General features: G+C 47.5%; 1 protein-coding gene and 1 pseudogene across 1 annotated transcript; both read right to left on the reverse strand.

The window, feature by feature from the left end:
* Positions 1-4,735: 4,735 nt before the first annotated feature.
* Positions 4,736-14,638, reverse strand: LOC146354702 (uncharacterized). Its single transcript, XM_084829817.1, has 4 exons — positions 14,158-14,638; positions 14,024-14,077; positions 12,716-12,817; positions 4,736-5,470 (listed from the first exon to the last, which is right to left on the reverse strand). The coding sequence occupies exons 1-4, from the start codon at positions 14,636-14,638 to the stop codon at positions 4,935-4,937; spliced, it is 1,173 nt and encodes a 390-aa protein (XP_084685943.1). The 3' UTR covers positions 4,736-4,934.
* LOC146354703 (52 kDa repressor of the inhibitor of the protein kinase-like) lies at positions 7,372-9,844 on the reverse strand (annotated as a pseudogene).
* Positions 14,639-14,842: the final 204 nt, after the last annotated feature.

Consider the following 14,842-nt stretch of genomic DNA (forward strand, 5'->3'; position numbering starts at 1 on the left):
GGAGTGGGGAGAACTACTGCTGCAGTGATTGTGGTGGAAGTCTGCCTGGCCATGGAATGCCTCCTGCTGAGACACATAGTGAAGCTGGGGAACATTACATGGGTATGTGCAGTACAGCGATGTTATGCAATAGGGAAGCCTTGGGTTTTAAGTTTCGCGCTATTTCGTAGTCGCCTACTTGTGAGTAGGAGTTGTTGAGTTATTGAAGGCTTGTGTTATATTGTATCTCCAAAATGGCGCTCTGGAGGATTGAAATTGGCCAGAGGAGAACTACCTCCTCTCCTTTCAACAGAAACTGACCTTTCTTCCCCTTCCTCTCTTTCAAATTGTGGAGGGTTTTGGAAAATGGGTACATTGTGTGGCTGCTGAGGATGGTTGCCACATGGCAGTTGTGTCTCCAATCAGGCAGGGGAATGACTACATCAATAGGAAACATTTCTACTCCATCCTCCTTCAGGGAGCCACGGACCACACAGGGCAGTTCATAGACATTGAGGTGGGCTGGAGTGGGAAAAAACATGATACCTATTTGTTCTGGAACTCTGCTGTTTGAGACAATGGATGCTGGAGTTTTGGATCCTGATAGCCCCATTATTACTGTTCATGTGGTTCAAGTTCCACTGCTCATTGTTGGCTGATAGTGCATACCCCATCAGGAAATGGCTCATGAAACCACATGGAGGCCACGTGGACAGGCGGAAGGGGCACTTCAACTATTGCCTAGGCAGGGCTCATAATGTGGCGGAGAATGCCTTTGGAAAACTGAAAAGTTGTTGGTGTTGCTTAACTTCAAGGCTTGAGACTGGGGAGGAAAACACTGTGTCTCTCATAACTGCCTGTGTCATTCTACACAACATTTGTGAGTCCATGGGACACGCGATTCGAGAGGACATAGAGTGGGTCACATTGAGCTTGCCGCCCTGGGAGCAGGGTTGGAGAATGACAGGAGGCATACAGAGGAGGGTGAAAATGTGTGGGAGGCCATCACAGAGTTTCTGTGGACTCCTCATGGCCATCATTAATCTATATGGATGTTATCGGGGATGCAGACATGAAATAAACCCTGAAGTGGAATAAATAAAACTTTCAGCCTTACTCTAATTGTTACTGACACAGTCTCTGGAACCTTATGTGGTTGGGGGTGGGGTGAGGAGGTGGGGAAGTTCCCATGGGTGCCGGTAATGGATTAGTCTTTTACAAAACGCCTATTCCCACAACGGCACTATTGTGCAGTATCACAACTGCAAAATTACACAGTCATGGCACAGCATTCCAACAGCCCACCTGCTTCCTCTCTGAAGTGCATGACAACACAGTGCCTGTGCCCTGCTAAGCCTTTCTAAGTAAGACTAACTCGACTTTCAGCAATGAACTAATGCTTCAGTGAAGGCAATCAATTCATTGACTACGCTAAAGCCTTTGATTGTGTGGATCACAACAAACTGTGGCAAATTCTTAAAGAGATGGGAGTACCAGACCACCTTACCTGTCTCCTGAGAAACTTGTACGAGGGTCAAGAAGCAACAGTAAGAACCAGACATGGAACAACTGATTGGTTCAAAATTGGGAAAGGAGTACGACAAGGCTGCATATTGTCGCCCTGCTTATTTAACTTATATGCAGAGTACATCATGAGAAACGCCGGGTTGGATGAATTACAGGTCGGAATTAAGATTGCCGGGAGAATTATCAACAACCTCAGATACACAGACGATACCACCTCAATGGCAGAAAGCGAAGAGGATCTCAAGAGCCTCTTGTTGAGGGTGAAAGTGGAGAGTGCAAAAGCTGGTTTGAAACTCAACATTAAAAAAACTAAGATCATGGCATCTGGCCCCATCACTTCCTGGCATATAGAAGGGGAAGAAATGGAAGCAGTGACAGATTTTACTTTCTTGGGCTCCAAGATCACCGCAGACGGTGACTGTAGCCATGAAATTAAAAGACGCTTGCTCCTTGGGAGGAAAGCTATGGCAAACCTAGACAGCATAGTAAGAAGCAGAGACATCACCTTGCCGACAAAGGTCCGTCTAATCAAAGCTATGGTTTTCCCAGAAGCAACGTATGGCTGTGAGAGCTAGTACTATAAGGAAGGCTGAGCGCCGAAGAATTGATGCTTTCGAACTGTGGTGCTGGAGAAGACTCTTGCGAGTTCCCTGGACTGCAAGGTCAAATCAGTCCATCCTAAAGGAAATCAACCCTGACTGCTCATTGGAAGGACAGATACTGAAGCTGAAGCTCCAATATTTTGGCCACCTAATGCGAAGAGAAAACTCCCTGGAAAAGACCCTGATGCTGGGAAAGATTGAAGGCAAAAGGAGAAGGGGACGGCAGAGGATGAGATGGCTAGATAGCATCACCGATGCAATGAATATGAATCTGAGCACACTCCGGGAGAGAGCGCAGGACAGGAAGGCCTGGCGTGCTATGGTCCATGGGGTCACGAAGAGTAGGACACGACTGAACGACTGAACAACAACAACAACGAAGGCAATCAATATTTACAGAAATCCCTGTTTTGTGGAAAAAAGGGAATAACTTTTGCATTTTGGCTTTTGTGCAAAAAATGGGGGTTGTGGCTTCACTGCCACACCCTCCCTCCTTTCTCTCCCTCTCTGAAGTGGAGGGCAAGGCACTGTGTTGCTTCCAAGTAACACTAGTTGTGTATTGCTTTATCCAATTTGCTTTTAATGTCCGTTGCACTTTCCCCTATTGTGCAACAGCTCTATCACACTACCGTGGTCTTACACAAATGGATTTCCCACCCTGTGCAGAGGACAAGTATCCTACCCTAAAAGACTGCTGAATTAGCTCCCCTCAATCCTGCACACAGAGGTATAGATCAAAATAACAGGATCCCTTTCTAGGAGTTTTCCACAGGACTTCAATTCCTGCAGCACAGAAGAACAGGCTGTTCCACTTTAAATTGCAGCACCCTAGAAACAACATCCTACACTTGAGAGAGGGTGCCAATCAGGAAGTTAGGCACTCTTTGCTCCCTGTTCTGTATTCCCTCCTGCAAGATGGCTCCAAGGCAGAGGGGGGCGTACTGCTGAGGTTCAGATGCTTCTGCGCCTCTTCAGGGAGAGTGGGCCAGTGGAGAGGCTTGTACGTAGCTCAAGCCTCCCCATCATCTTCCGGAGAGTGTCTAGAAGTTTCTCTGATGCAAGGTGCCCCAGGGATGCCCTCCAATGCTGGTCCAAATTTAAAGTAGTTAAGGGGGCCTTCTTCAAGGCCTGCTCACAGGCCATGCTACTTCCTGCAGATGAGGGAGCTGTGGGTGAGGGCTGGGCGACCCAACCCTGAGGAGCGCAGGCCAGCAGGTGAGTGGACACTTCCGGACTGTTGCCCTACCTATGCCTACATTAAGGCACAGCTGGTCTTATTGTCATCACACACCCCCAACCAGGTTGGAGCACTTCTGAATTGACCATGGGGCTGCTGCTGTCAACATGGCAATAAATGCACCAGAGTACTCCAGTCCCACCCCAGCCCCCTTGCCCACAATGGGCCAGTCCGCAGTACCAGCCCTGGCTTTGTGTGCTAATGGTTACTGATTGGGAGGGCAACACCGCAAGCCAAAACTTCCTTCAAAAATTCTCTAGTGCCTAGCGAATGGAGGGCCGCACAGGCAGCTGTGGAGGAGTTGCCACCACAGGAGAGGGTGGAGGGCGAGTACCAGGGCTCCCCTGTGTCCTGCAGTGAGAAATCCCTGTTACTCCCTTGCCTCGGCAGGTTGGGACTCTCCATTCACCCCACGCTGGATATTGCTGTCCAACCAGCCAAGGTTTTGGTCAGGACCAAGGCCTCTATTGCTGCTTTAGTGGCTCTCGCTGTGCTGTGAGGTATTCCTGCTTCCAAAAAACCAACCTCGGCCTAGTCTTCAATAACCCCTTTCCAAAATCCAAACAACTGCCCTTGTGGTGATGACATTTTGTCCTTCCTTCCCTCCAGGGCCAGCAGGGGTACAGCCTCCCGCTCCTGCTCAGAGAGGCTCCCTCCGCCAGGGGAGCAGCAGGCAGGTATCCTGGAGAGGGTGGAAAAGCCTACTACACCATTGGGTGTTTGTGGGAAATGGGCTGCAGGGGGCTGTTTTAAAGCCATGAACTACGTCTGGATGTCTCTCAGCCAAGCCTACCGCACAAGGCCGTTGTTGTGAGGGTTACCTGGAGATGGGGCAAATGTGTACTACACTTTTGGTTGTTTGTCGGAAAAAGGCTGCAGGGGACTGTTTTAAGGACATGAACTAGACAATGAACTAATTCCATCCAGGTCCTAAGGAATAGGAGGGAGCCGTGAGGAGGCAATGGCCTCCAGCAGGGCAGCAGCAGCCCACAACCGCTCTGCCTATCAAGCAACAGTGGTCACTGCCAAGCTGGTGCAGACCTTCCTCGGTCCACGAGAGAAAGTCTGGGGTTCATGTAAGTAAAGTGTCTACTGTGTTGCTTCTACCACAAAGTGCATGCACTCTTCCTCTCATCCTTTAGTGCAGACACTTGGTGAATGGGTGGCCACGCTGGAGGAAAATCAAGCCTGTCAACACTCCTGTGGTCATGGTCAGCCTCCAACAATGAGGAGAGGAACACACAGCAGCTCCAGGAAAGCCATGCCAGCGCTGAGCTCAACCACAGCCTGCTGCCCCTTCTGCTCCAGGGGCACAGCACCCATGACCACTGTTCTGTTTTAATTTTCGCATCATAAATAGTCCCCTCCCCGCCCCAAAGAAACTATTGTTGGGGGGGGGAACCCTTTATTTATTTTTAACAACGTTTAAACACAATTATGTTACATCAGGGATAACTTCAGTAAAGATTTCAATTTAAGAAAGAAAACCAGACCTGTTTCTCGTACATGTACAGAACTGGATTGAACTTGGTACCTGAGGGCTTAAGAAGTGGGCATCCAGGAACAGACTGTGCTCCACTGCAGGCTTTCTATGGGGGGAATTTTGCAGGGGGGTTCACAGGACAAGCCTGTCTCCTGCACCCAGGTGGGGATTTAGTTGGGGTGGACGTCTGCATGGGCAGCACATCTGGAGATGTCGACTGCCTGCATGGGCATAAGTGCTGCCCTGCTGTACAAGGCAACTCTGGGTGGTCCTCTAGAACTAGGTCTGGGGTTGCATTCTCATTGACAGCCTGCACGACTGGTTGAGGCTCCATGGGCCCTGCCTCCCCTACTAGTTTCCCCACAAGTTTCTCTAGCAAGTCACACTGCATGCTCAGAGAAGACAGCAGTGCATCCCTGTCCCTCCTGCACTGCTCATCATCCTGCATGATGTGACCCATGTACTTCTCAAATAGTTGGGTATCCTGTTCCAATATGCGCAGCAAGCGATTGTTCTCCATTGTCACATGCCGCATCAGACGATCCAGGTCGTTAGTGGCAGTTCTTCCCGTCCTCCGGTTCCGTGCCATTGCCAAGCGTGTTGCCGGCGACAGGGTTGCTTTGTGGTTGAGGATCCCTGGGTCTGGAAGTAATGGTGCAAGAACAGTGTTAGTGTTCTCACATCTCGTCATCCCGGTCCTCCCAAAATTGCCCACCCATTTTAAATGTTACATAGAGTGGGTTCCCCTAGTAGCTTCAGTAGGCAATTACTTTCTGAGAAGCATTGGGGAAGGGTCTCTGGTGTTTTCTAAAGGGGCCAGGCCAGAGGCCTTCTTGGGAGTTGCACCCTCTTGACTAGAAGTCCAGATGTGTGGTAGAAGGGTGAGCTGAGGGAAAGGCAGTGTGCAAATGCTCAGAGGACTTTTTCTTTGTTAGGAGGTGTGCTCCAGAAATGGAGGCCTGGCATTCAAAATTGACTTGATGTCTGAGCACATAAACAAAGTTCTGTCCCCACCATCCCCAATGTGGTGCCCTCCAAATGTTTTGGACTTCAGCTCCCATCAGCCCCAGCCAGCATGGCCAATGGTCAGGAATGCTGGGAGTTGTTGAAAGGTAATGCATGAGAAGTACTTTGAACACTTCAAAATGCTGAATAATATATCATCATCATATCAAACTGTGACTGTGTTTCAAGGAGACTTGGATGCACCCTGGATCCAAAGTTGGCAGGCTGACAGACCACTAAACCATGGCTGTCTGCTGGAATTTTTCCAGGGGGGGAGGGAAGTATATTGATACTATTATAACATATGCAAAATATGGAAATAGAAATGTCAATGTATACAATTAACGTTTAATCATTTAAAAAGTGATTGCCTTCTTCATGATGCTTCGTTATTCAAAATGTTGAAATTGCTCTAAAAAACTTTGTATCATCCAACATTAAGGGTGAGTTTTATACATGAAGCATGCCAATAAAACAAAAGGTATAAGCTTATAGAGCAACTGCTGAATGTTGCTCTATAAAGCGATTTAACATTGTTCATCAGTTGCATCACAATAAGGAATGGGGGGAAAACTGTGAAGAATTATATCAATAGAAACACAACATTTATGAGCTGAAGCTGAGAAAAATGACCTAATTCAGTATTATTAAATAGAAACTGTAAACATCTGTGGTCTTGTCATTCGCTCTTTTAATTATTTCATGCTTTTTCTCATTAACTTTGGCACGATGAACACTTATCATACGAAGTCCAGATAAACAGTCATCTGTCATTATTGATCTTAACCAAGTTTTTACCCTTCTCATTGTGCTAAATGACCTTTCCGCTGTGCAAGTTGTTACAGGCAATGTTAAATCAATAGGAATTACTTGCTGAATGGAAGGAAAGAAATGAGCCAACAATGAGATGTGGCTGCAAAAAAGGCAAATGCTATTTTGGGCTGCATTAATAGAAGCATAGCTTCCAAATCCCGGGAAGTACTAGTTCCCCTCTACTCAGCACTGGTTAGGCCTCATCTGGAGTACTGTGTCCAGTTCTGGGCACCACACTTTAAGAAGGATGCAGACAAACTGGAGAGGGTTCAGAGGAGGGCAACAAAGATGATCAGGGGACTGAAAACAAAGCCCTATGAAGAGAGATTGAAAGCACTGGGCATGTTTAGCCTTGAGAAGAGAAGACTGAAGGGAGATATGATAGCACTCTTCAAGTACTTGAAAGGTTGTCACAGAGAAGAAGGCCAGGATCTCTTCTTGATCATCCCAGAGTGCAGGACACGGAATAATGGGCTCAAGTTACAGGAAGCCAGATTCCAGCTGAACATCAGGAAAAACCTCCTGACTGTAAGAGCAATACGACAATGGAACCAATTACCTGGGGAGGTAGTGGGCTCTCCCACACTGGAGGCCTTCAAGACGAGGCTGGACAGCCATTTGTTAGGGATGCTCTGACTTGGATTCCTGCATTGAGCAGGGGGTTGGACTCGATGGCCTTGTAGGCCCCTTCCAACCCTACTATTCTATGATTCTACTATTCTAAATCAGTAAAAATAGTAAATCCAGAAGTTCATTTCAAATCCCCCATGACCTTGTTTCTCCTTTGACCACATCTCAAATCAGGTGAATGTTTCAGCTTCCAAGTTTTCGATTTCATAAACTTCATTGATTCTTTCAATCCTGTTTTGGAACTCTTCACATCTAATTTGTGTCATTAGTACTGGGTGAAGTGAGAAGAGACTGAAAATATGCTTGCTCTCTGCAGCAAAATGACTTTCCAGTGGTGAGATGATTGAGTCCAAGTATGGCACATAGATTGATCACCAAAAGTATTCCTCTAAGGTTAAGCTGCCAAAGTTTGAGCGGAATTTCTGTCATCCACATTGTCTGGGAACAGTCAAATCAATATTCATCTTTTCTGCTAGTTCTTGAACTACATCAAAAATTTCCTTGAAATGCTTTTCTGCATTTTCTCTGTGCCCATGGAACACACTTAAAAGGTGCTGAACATGATTGTATACTCTCATAATATCAAGCTCAATAGTTTGGAGAGCTTGTGTCAGATTCCAGCCTTGTAAAAAAGGTGGAAATTATAATAAAAGTTCCCGAGCTTGTAGCTGATTGCAACGGATGTGCATCTTGGCATGTTTTACCTGAAACTGTAGTGGCCAGTAAGCTTAGGGTGCAATCTTATGGGGAGAGACTATCCAATGCAAGGCAGTCAGAGCACAGAGGGGATCCTCTCCTTCGTGCTCCAGCCACCCTGCATTTGTGGCTAGATGGCCGATTTTGGCTGTCTAGCTGGGGTGTGTCAGAGTGTGGGTGGGGAGGCCAGACAGCACATAGGAAGCATTGTACTGATGCTTCCATGGTCTCTCCACCCCCAGGAATGCCCCTTTTTCACCCGCTCCACACTGCTCTTACAAGACGGCGGAGACGGGGACAAACCATGCTGCCTAACTGTTCAAAAATCTTTTCAAAGCTGGAAAAAAAGATTCTGATATTTTATTTTGCAGTCCAAGAAGTAGCACATAGTAATGGCACAGATGGAATAAAATACCTTCTCTTTGTACTCTCATGGAAAAAACTGATGAAAGCTTTAACTGTACCAATTGAATTCTGTATTTCAGATACAGCATTCAGGTCATTCACAACCAGACTGAATTTATGTGCAGCACAGTGGACAAAAGCAGCTTTGGGATATCTACTCTTTATTTTAGCTTGCACACCATTTATTGTAGAGCAACCATCATTTCCTTGGCCACGTAGTTTTTCTAGATTTAAGCCAAATTTTGTACACCCACTCAATTGTATTGGCAATTGAGGTAGCTTCCAATTCATTTAGCATTGCAAAACCAAAGAACTCCTCTCAGATAAAGCTTTCAGAACCAGTTGTATCAACAAAACGTACTCCAAGTGACAATTGCTCCTTTCCAGACATGTCGGCGCTTTCATCAGCAATGGTTGAAAATCCAGTTGAAATGTTGGTTGAAGAAACATTGCCTTCTCTTATGGTATCTTCATACAGTTTAATCAGTTCATTTTCCGCATGGACAGATGTATAGCGAGCAGCAACTGGAGAATTTTCCAAACATTTCTGTAGTGGCTCATCTCCTGCTTCAATGCAAAACTCAAAGAGATTTTGTATATTTCCACTTGTGCTTCTTTTTCCATGTAAAGCAATGTCATGTGTGCCACAGAAAATAATAGTTGACAAGACTGGATATAATTTCTTCCTATTTTCCTCTACTAGGTGCTTCACAGCACTGTCCATTTAACACACTATGTTCATCTCAGGTTTGTTTTTGATGGCCAAAAGGTTTGATGCATCCACTTGTGTGTGCTTGTGCCAAGGACCTGAAAATTTTTTCTTGCAATTTCATTAAAATCATTGTACTCTCTGCAAGGTGCAGTGACGAAGGCTCCCTGTACCCCACAATCAACAGGCTGTGGAAAAATAGTGCAGTATTTACAAAATGCTCCTTTCGGGTGTGTGGAGTAAGCAAGCCATGGTGAATATTGGGAGAACCATGCATGACGGAAACACCATGGTCCCTTCGTATCCTTCTTGAAATCATACTTTGCTGCAGATATAGAAGTATTCATAAGTAGTTCATGTTCCAGATTATCTGTTAATTTTACTGATGAATTTGCATAAAATCCAGTACCATTAGACTTAATGTCATCATCCCCCTGACTATGTTGACTACATGCCGCAGTTGCTGTTGGAACTAAACTGGAGCTGGCATCACTTTCAGCCTGGCTGTGTTGACTACAGATAGGTTTTGCTATTGGAACTGAACTGGAGCTGGTACTTTGGCACTCGTTTCTTATTCTTTTCAATGACGTTTCTATTTCATCTAATTTGTACTTAGTTGAGAACTTCTTGATATCCATTTCTAAAAATCTTTCTGCCTCTGTTCCAAAATACTCTCTCTGCTTCAGAATGATTCCTATCTCCAAACCTGCAATATTAACAGTGGGTGAATAGTCATCGATGAAATTTGGAATGCCCATCCTTGTAATGTGACAGTTGGCAATCTCTCCCTTTCCCTTACATTTTCTTTCAGCACCACCCTTTTGGGGCAAAAGGAGAGGATTTTAAAGTGCTGTTTCTGTCAGGTTTCCTGATCCCTCAAGCCCACCGCTAAGGCAATCTGACACCAGACATCTAAATCAGTGAGACTTCTTTATTGTAGGAAATCCCACAGCCAGAGCTTAATGGTTACACTCCTTTGAAATCATATAGCTGATGGTCAGTAGCTATAAGCTCTAAGTAATTCCAGGACAAGTCAAAAGTTAAACACTACTACCGTGACTGAGATCCTCATCTACTTTGTTGCCATCTCCATGCTCTGAACACAAGGGAAGGGACTTGGGATTCCTGGCATATCCAACCCAGGCAATCCATACATAGGGTTCCAAACCCCAGACAAGGAATGGGAATGATCCCTCCCAGGCAATCAAAGGGTAGATTCTAGAAAGGCCTAAACAAAACCACACCCACAGAGAGTTAGTCTAACTTTGAATCTTTCATGGGAAACTCTAGCCTACATGGTCGAGGCCTATCAAATTCAAAGGTAAACCCACAGAAGCAAAGAGTTCCATGCCATAGCTTGCACCTTAGTAACTCTACGCTGCATGAGTCCAGACAGAGAAAAGTCCAAGAGTCAAGATCAAACCCAGCCTGATGACACTCTGGGCTGATGACAAGGAAGACAGACAATCCACAGCAAACAAGAGTTCAAAGTCTATGAAAAGCATCGTGGTACTTTTCATGGCAAGTCTTTAGCAAGCCAAGTTCCAATTTGAAAGAGAGTCCATGTGCAGAGTACCTCCAGTTCCTCAGATGACAGTGAATCCAAACAAAGAGGGTTTCAGGCAATGAAGACGAGATGTTCCTAGCAAAGGCTCCCCACCTTTGCATCAGCCTAAAGGGGTAAAGCATTACTTTGAAACACCCCCTCCGGACAGACAAGGACCTTTAGCCTTTCAGCAAGGCCCCTGTCTAAACAGGGCGGCACTGCTCAGCCCTCTAGCACTGGCGCCTCAGCCTGGGCGACCCTTCTGCAAGCCCACCTCTGTTCTCCTGGACAGCTTCCAGCCTCCCTGCCTGCCAAGGCCAGACCAGCAGGTGGACAGGGAGCCAGGTGGCTCCCCCTGGCTCTGCCCTGAGAACACTGACAGAGACGCTCACACAGATCCTGACATTCCAGAGGCTGAATAGGCCCAAGCCCTTCCGGGCTACTTCTAATCAAATCCTGGCTATTAACTACAAGGCCCACTGTAGTGCTGAAGCTGGGCCCTGACAGTCACATACCAACTTACAGCCCAATCCTATGCATGTTTATGGGGGGGAGAGTGCGTTAAGCCATGAAAAGTCAGTGTAGATAAGGAATGCATCTTCCCTTGTGTTGGAATCTCACACTTACTTGGAAGTCCCAACTAATTACTTCTGAGTAAACATGCATAGGATCAAGCTTAAGGAGCAATCCAATGCACAACTACTTGGCAATAAATGTGTATTATTTTTAATTATGGGACAAAAAAAGCACGCATTCATGTAAATGCATCTTGCAATATCAACCTCTACATTTAAAACCTTTCCCCATTATACCAGCCCCATAGAAACGTAAGAGGCCGTAATCGGTGAACACTTCCTTAGGAATAAAAGTAATCATTTGTGAATTCAGTGGAAATGACTTTGAGTGAACGTATTCTTAGGTGTGGACTAGAAAATCCTTATTACAGTTTACTTAGAAAGCTCCGCTGAATGCAATAGGATTTACTTCTATGTAAATATGCTTTGAGTTGGGCTGAGTATGTGAGCCTGCCCTCCAAAACTCACCCTCAGCAGGCACACAAACTGTCCCATATAGAAACGGATGATTGATGTTCTGCATTGGAGCACTACACAATCCCATGTATAGACAACCTGGGGGAGGTTCAGAAGAACCAAACTGCTGCTGCCATTCACGTGCCCCACCAGCTCAACCAGTTGCATTATGGGAGGGTCAGGCAAGCAAGCAAAAAGCTACAATGAGGGACCTCACCGCACTTCACTTGTGGTCTGGAAAACAAGTCATCGGTCACTTTAAATTACGTGAACTCAGCCAGGGGCCCATGCCAGATGGAACAGGAGGGGCAAGTCAAGTCAGTGATTTGCATAGTCGCAGCCTGCAAGGGAATACTGCCTGTTTGCTTTACGAGGCAGGCACATCCACACAGGCTACCAAACCGAGGGCCTATCAGGCTGTGGGGCTGCCTGGCTGGGCCTGCCAGAAAGGTGGCCTCCCCACCCCTTCCAGGTCCTCATTCTTCCATTTGCACTGCCGCCACTCTCAACCTTGCCGCCACTCTCAACCGGGCTCAACGGGATGCCAGCCTGCCACCCCCAGGTGTAATTTACTGACCTCCCCTGGCTGGGCCTCACCTGTGCTGCAAAGAAATGGAGTAGAGATAGATGGGGCAGGTCTGCGCAGCACAAGCTGGTGTTGCCGCTCTCAAAATGGAGCTACTGCCTGGTCATGCTGCTGCCTGCTACTACCTCTTTGCCTGATTTACTGTCCTGTCCTGTCCTGAGCCTTGCTTGTGTGGCTGGAAACTGAAAGTAGAGATAGGCACAGCAGGCACAGCACAGCAGCGGCTGTTGCTTCTCCCAGAATAACATCATGACTGGAATCCAGGGGGGGGGGGCAGTCGCCCCACCTTGCCCCTATGAGCGGATGCCCATGTACCAAACTATGCCATACATGCAACCGCTTTGCTGTGTCCTGTGCCTATGCAATGGCACACCAGCACCTGTTTGGTAGGTGGCATGCTGCAAACGGGCGATCTTGGCAGTTGATAGCTCAGCGTTTATTCTCCCTTGCCTGCCCAGCTGCCTACCTGGCTGTCGTTCGTTCTCCAGCACTGATTCACGTGAAGTGTCTCGCACACCGGAGCCCAGCAGCTCACAGGCACCCGTTGCAGTACCCCCAGAGGTAGTACCTGCATGTAGAAATTGTGCTTGGAGTAAGAAATGGGTTCTGGGAACAGGGTGTAGCATTAGGGTGGAGAAAGAGAAGTGTTAGAGGAGTTACTACATCTTATGGACAACCCTTGGCCCATAATCAGCTCCCCCCCCAACATGGTTTGCTCACAAAACCAGCCCTGCGAGGTCGGTTTGGGTGAGAGCCGGGGCAGCCCAAGAGTAATTGCCGGCAATTTGCTCCATAGGGGATCCATGGAATCTGGACCGCAGTCCACAGAGGAGTTCTTGGCTGAGATGTGTGTTGTGAACTGGCAGGTCTGTTGTCCCAAAGTGGCCTGTAAAGCAGCCCCCCCACCCTCACCCTTGTCTGGGGTTGCAGGAACATACTCAGGTACAATATACTCAGGACTGGAAACAAAGCCCTATGAAGAGAGACTGAAAGAACTGGGCATGTTTAGCCTTGAGAAGAGAAGACTGAGGGGAGATATGATAGCACTCTTCAAGTACTTGAAAGGTTGTCACAGAGAAGAAGGCCAGGATCTCTTCTTGATCATCCCAGAGTGCAGGACACGGACTCATGGGCTCAAGTTACAGGAAGCCAGATTCCGACTGAACATCAGGAAAAACTTCCTGAGTGTCAGAGCAATACGGCAATGGAACCAATTACCTGGGGAGGTGGTGGGCTCTCCCACACTGGAGGCCTTCAAGACGAGGCTGGACAGCCATTTGTCAGGGATGGTCTGACTTGGATTCCTGCATTGAGCAGGGGGTTGGACTCGATGGCCTTGTAGGCCCCTTCCAACCCTACTATTCTATGATTCTATGATTCTATGATTCTATATATCTGGATCAATAGGGTTTTGTTGTGTTAAATTAGAAATGATTTTGCAGAGGTAGCAATGGGATAAAAAGCAAGAAAGAAGTGTGGAGGCAGGGAATAAGGGTGCTCATGCATAAGTGGAGAGAGACCACACAATGGGGGCTGGCCCTGGGATGAGCCCTTGGAGGCAATGGAAGCAGCTGGGGCGTGGGTGCCAAGCACCAGGGGAGAAGGGAAGGGGCGAGGTCAGGGGTTGGTCGTATCCAACAGCAAAGCAGCCTCAAGGCAAAAGGGGTGACCGCCATTAGGAAAGGGTGTGTGTGAGGGGAGGGGAACACAGACATGTGGAGTCCATCTACAGCAACGGTGGCCATCCAGGAAGGCATCGCCGCCATTAACTCACCATGTGGCTTGTCTGCCCGGACAAGCCCCTCCACTGACTCCCTAATGTCAGGATCTAAGAGAAAAAAGTTACAGTTAAAGGATGTAAAAGAGAGGTGGAAGGGACAATACCTGGGGAGGGGGGAAGCAACTTACCAACATTGTCTTCCACTGGAGCCAGGAACTCCTGAACATCTATAGCCTCTAGATCATTGCTGGAAAGCTCCTCGGATCCCTCTGCAATCTGTGGAATCGGAGGAGCAGCAGCAGTCTGGTCACTTGCAGTGCTCTGGCTCGCCCGCTTGGGTGTGATGGTAGCATCACCTCGAAGGATGCTATGGAGCTCATTGTAGTAGGGGCAGGTGACAGCACTGCTACCAGACCGGGAATTGTGGATCACCACCCGGCGATACTCCAGCCGCATGGCTTTGGCCTTGGTCCTGCACTCAACAGCACTTCGGTTGTGCCCCCGCTTTTTCATTTGGCGGGAAATCTGCTCATAGGAATCAATGTTCCTATAACTGGACCGAAGCTGATCTTGGATCTTCTGTTCCCCCCATATGGCAAGGAGACTGACGATTTCACTGTGTTTCCACGATACCCCACGGCCCTTGCTGAGTGACTCTGCTACCGCCATTGTAAGTAGCAGTAGCAGCAAAGGTGTGGCGGGAAAACTTAAACCCCTAACACAAAAGTAAGCAACTGTGAAGTAGCAGCCGGGTAAAGATCCTGGATGAGAGAAGCTCTAAACTGCTCCTGAAACACCGAGGAAAGCTCATCGAGTTTTCCTTGGCTGGGTTTCCTGGACTTCATGCCACCTGGCCCGAAAATGGCTGCCTTT

Source organism: Heloderma suspectum, chromosome 2 (genome assembly GCF_057233095.1).
Source record: "Heloderma suspectum isolate Gila_16-S chromosome 2, 16-S_ref, whole genome shotgun sequence".
Classification (NCBI taxonomy): domain Eukaryota; kingdom Metazoa; phylum Chordata; class Lepidosauria; order Squamata; family Helodermatidae; genus Heloderma; species Heloderma suspectum.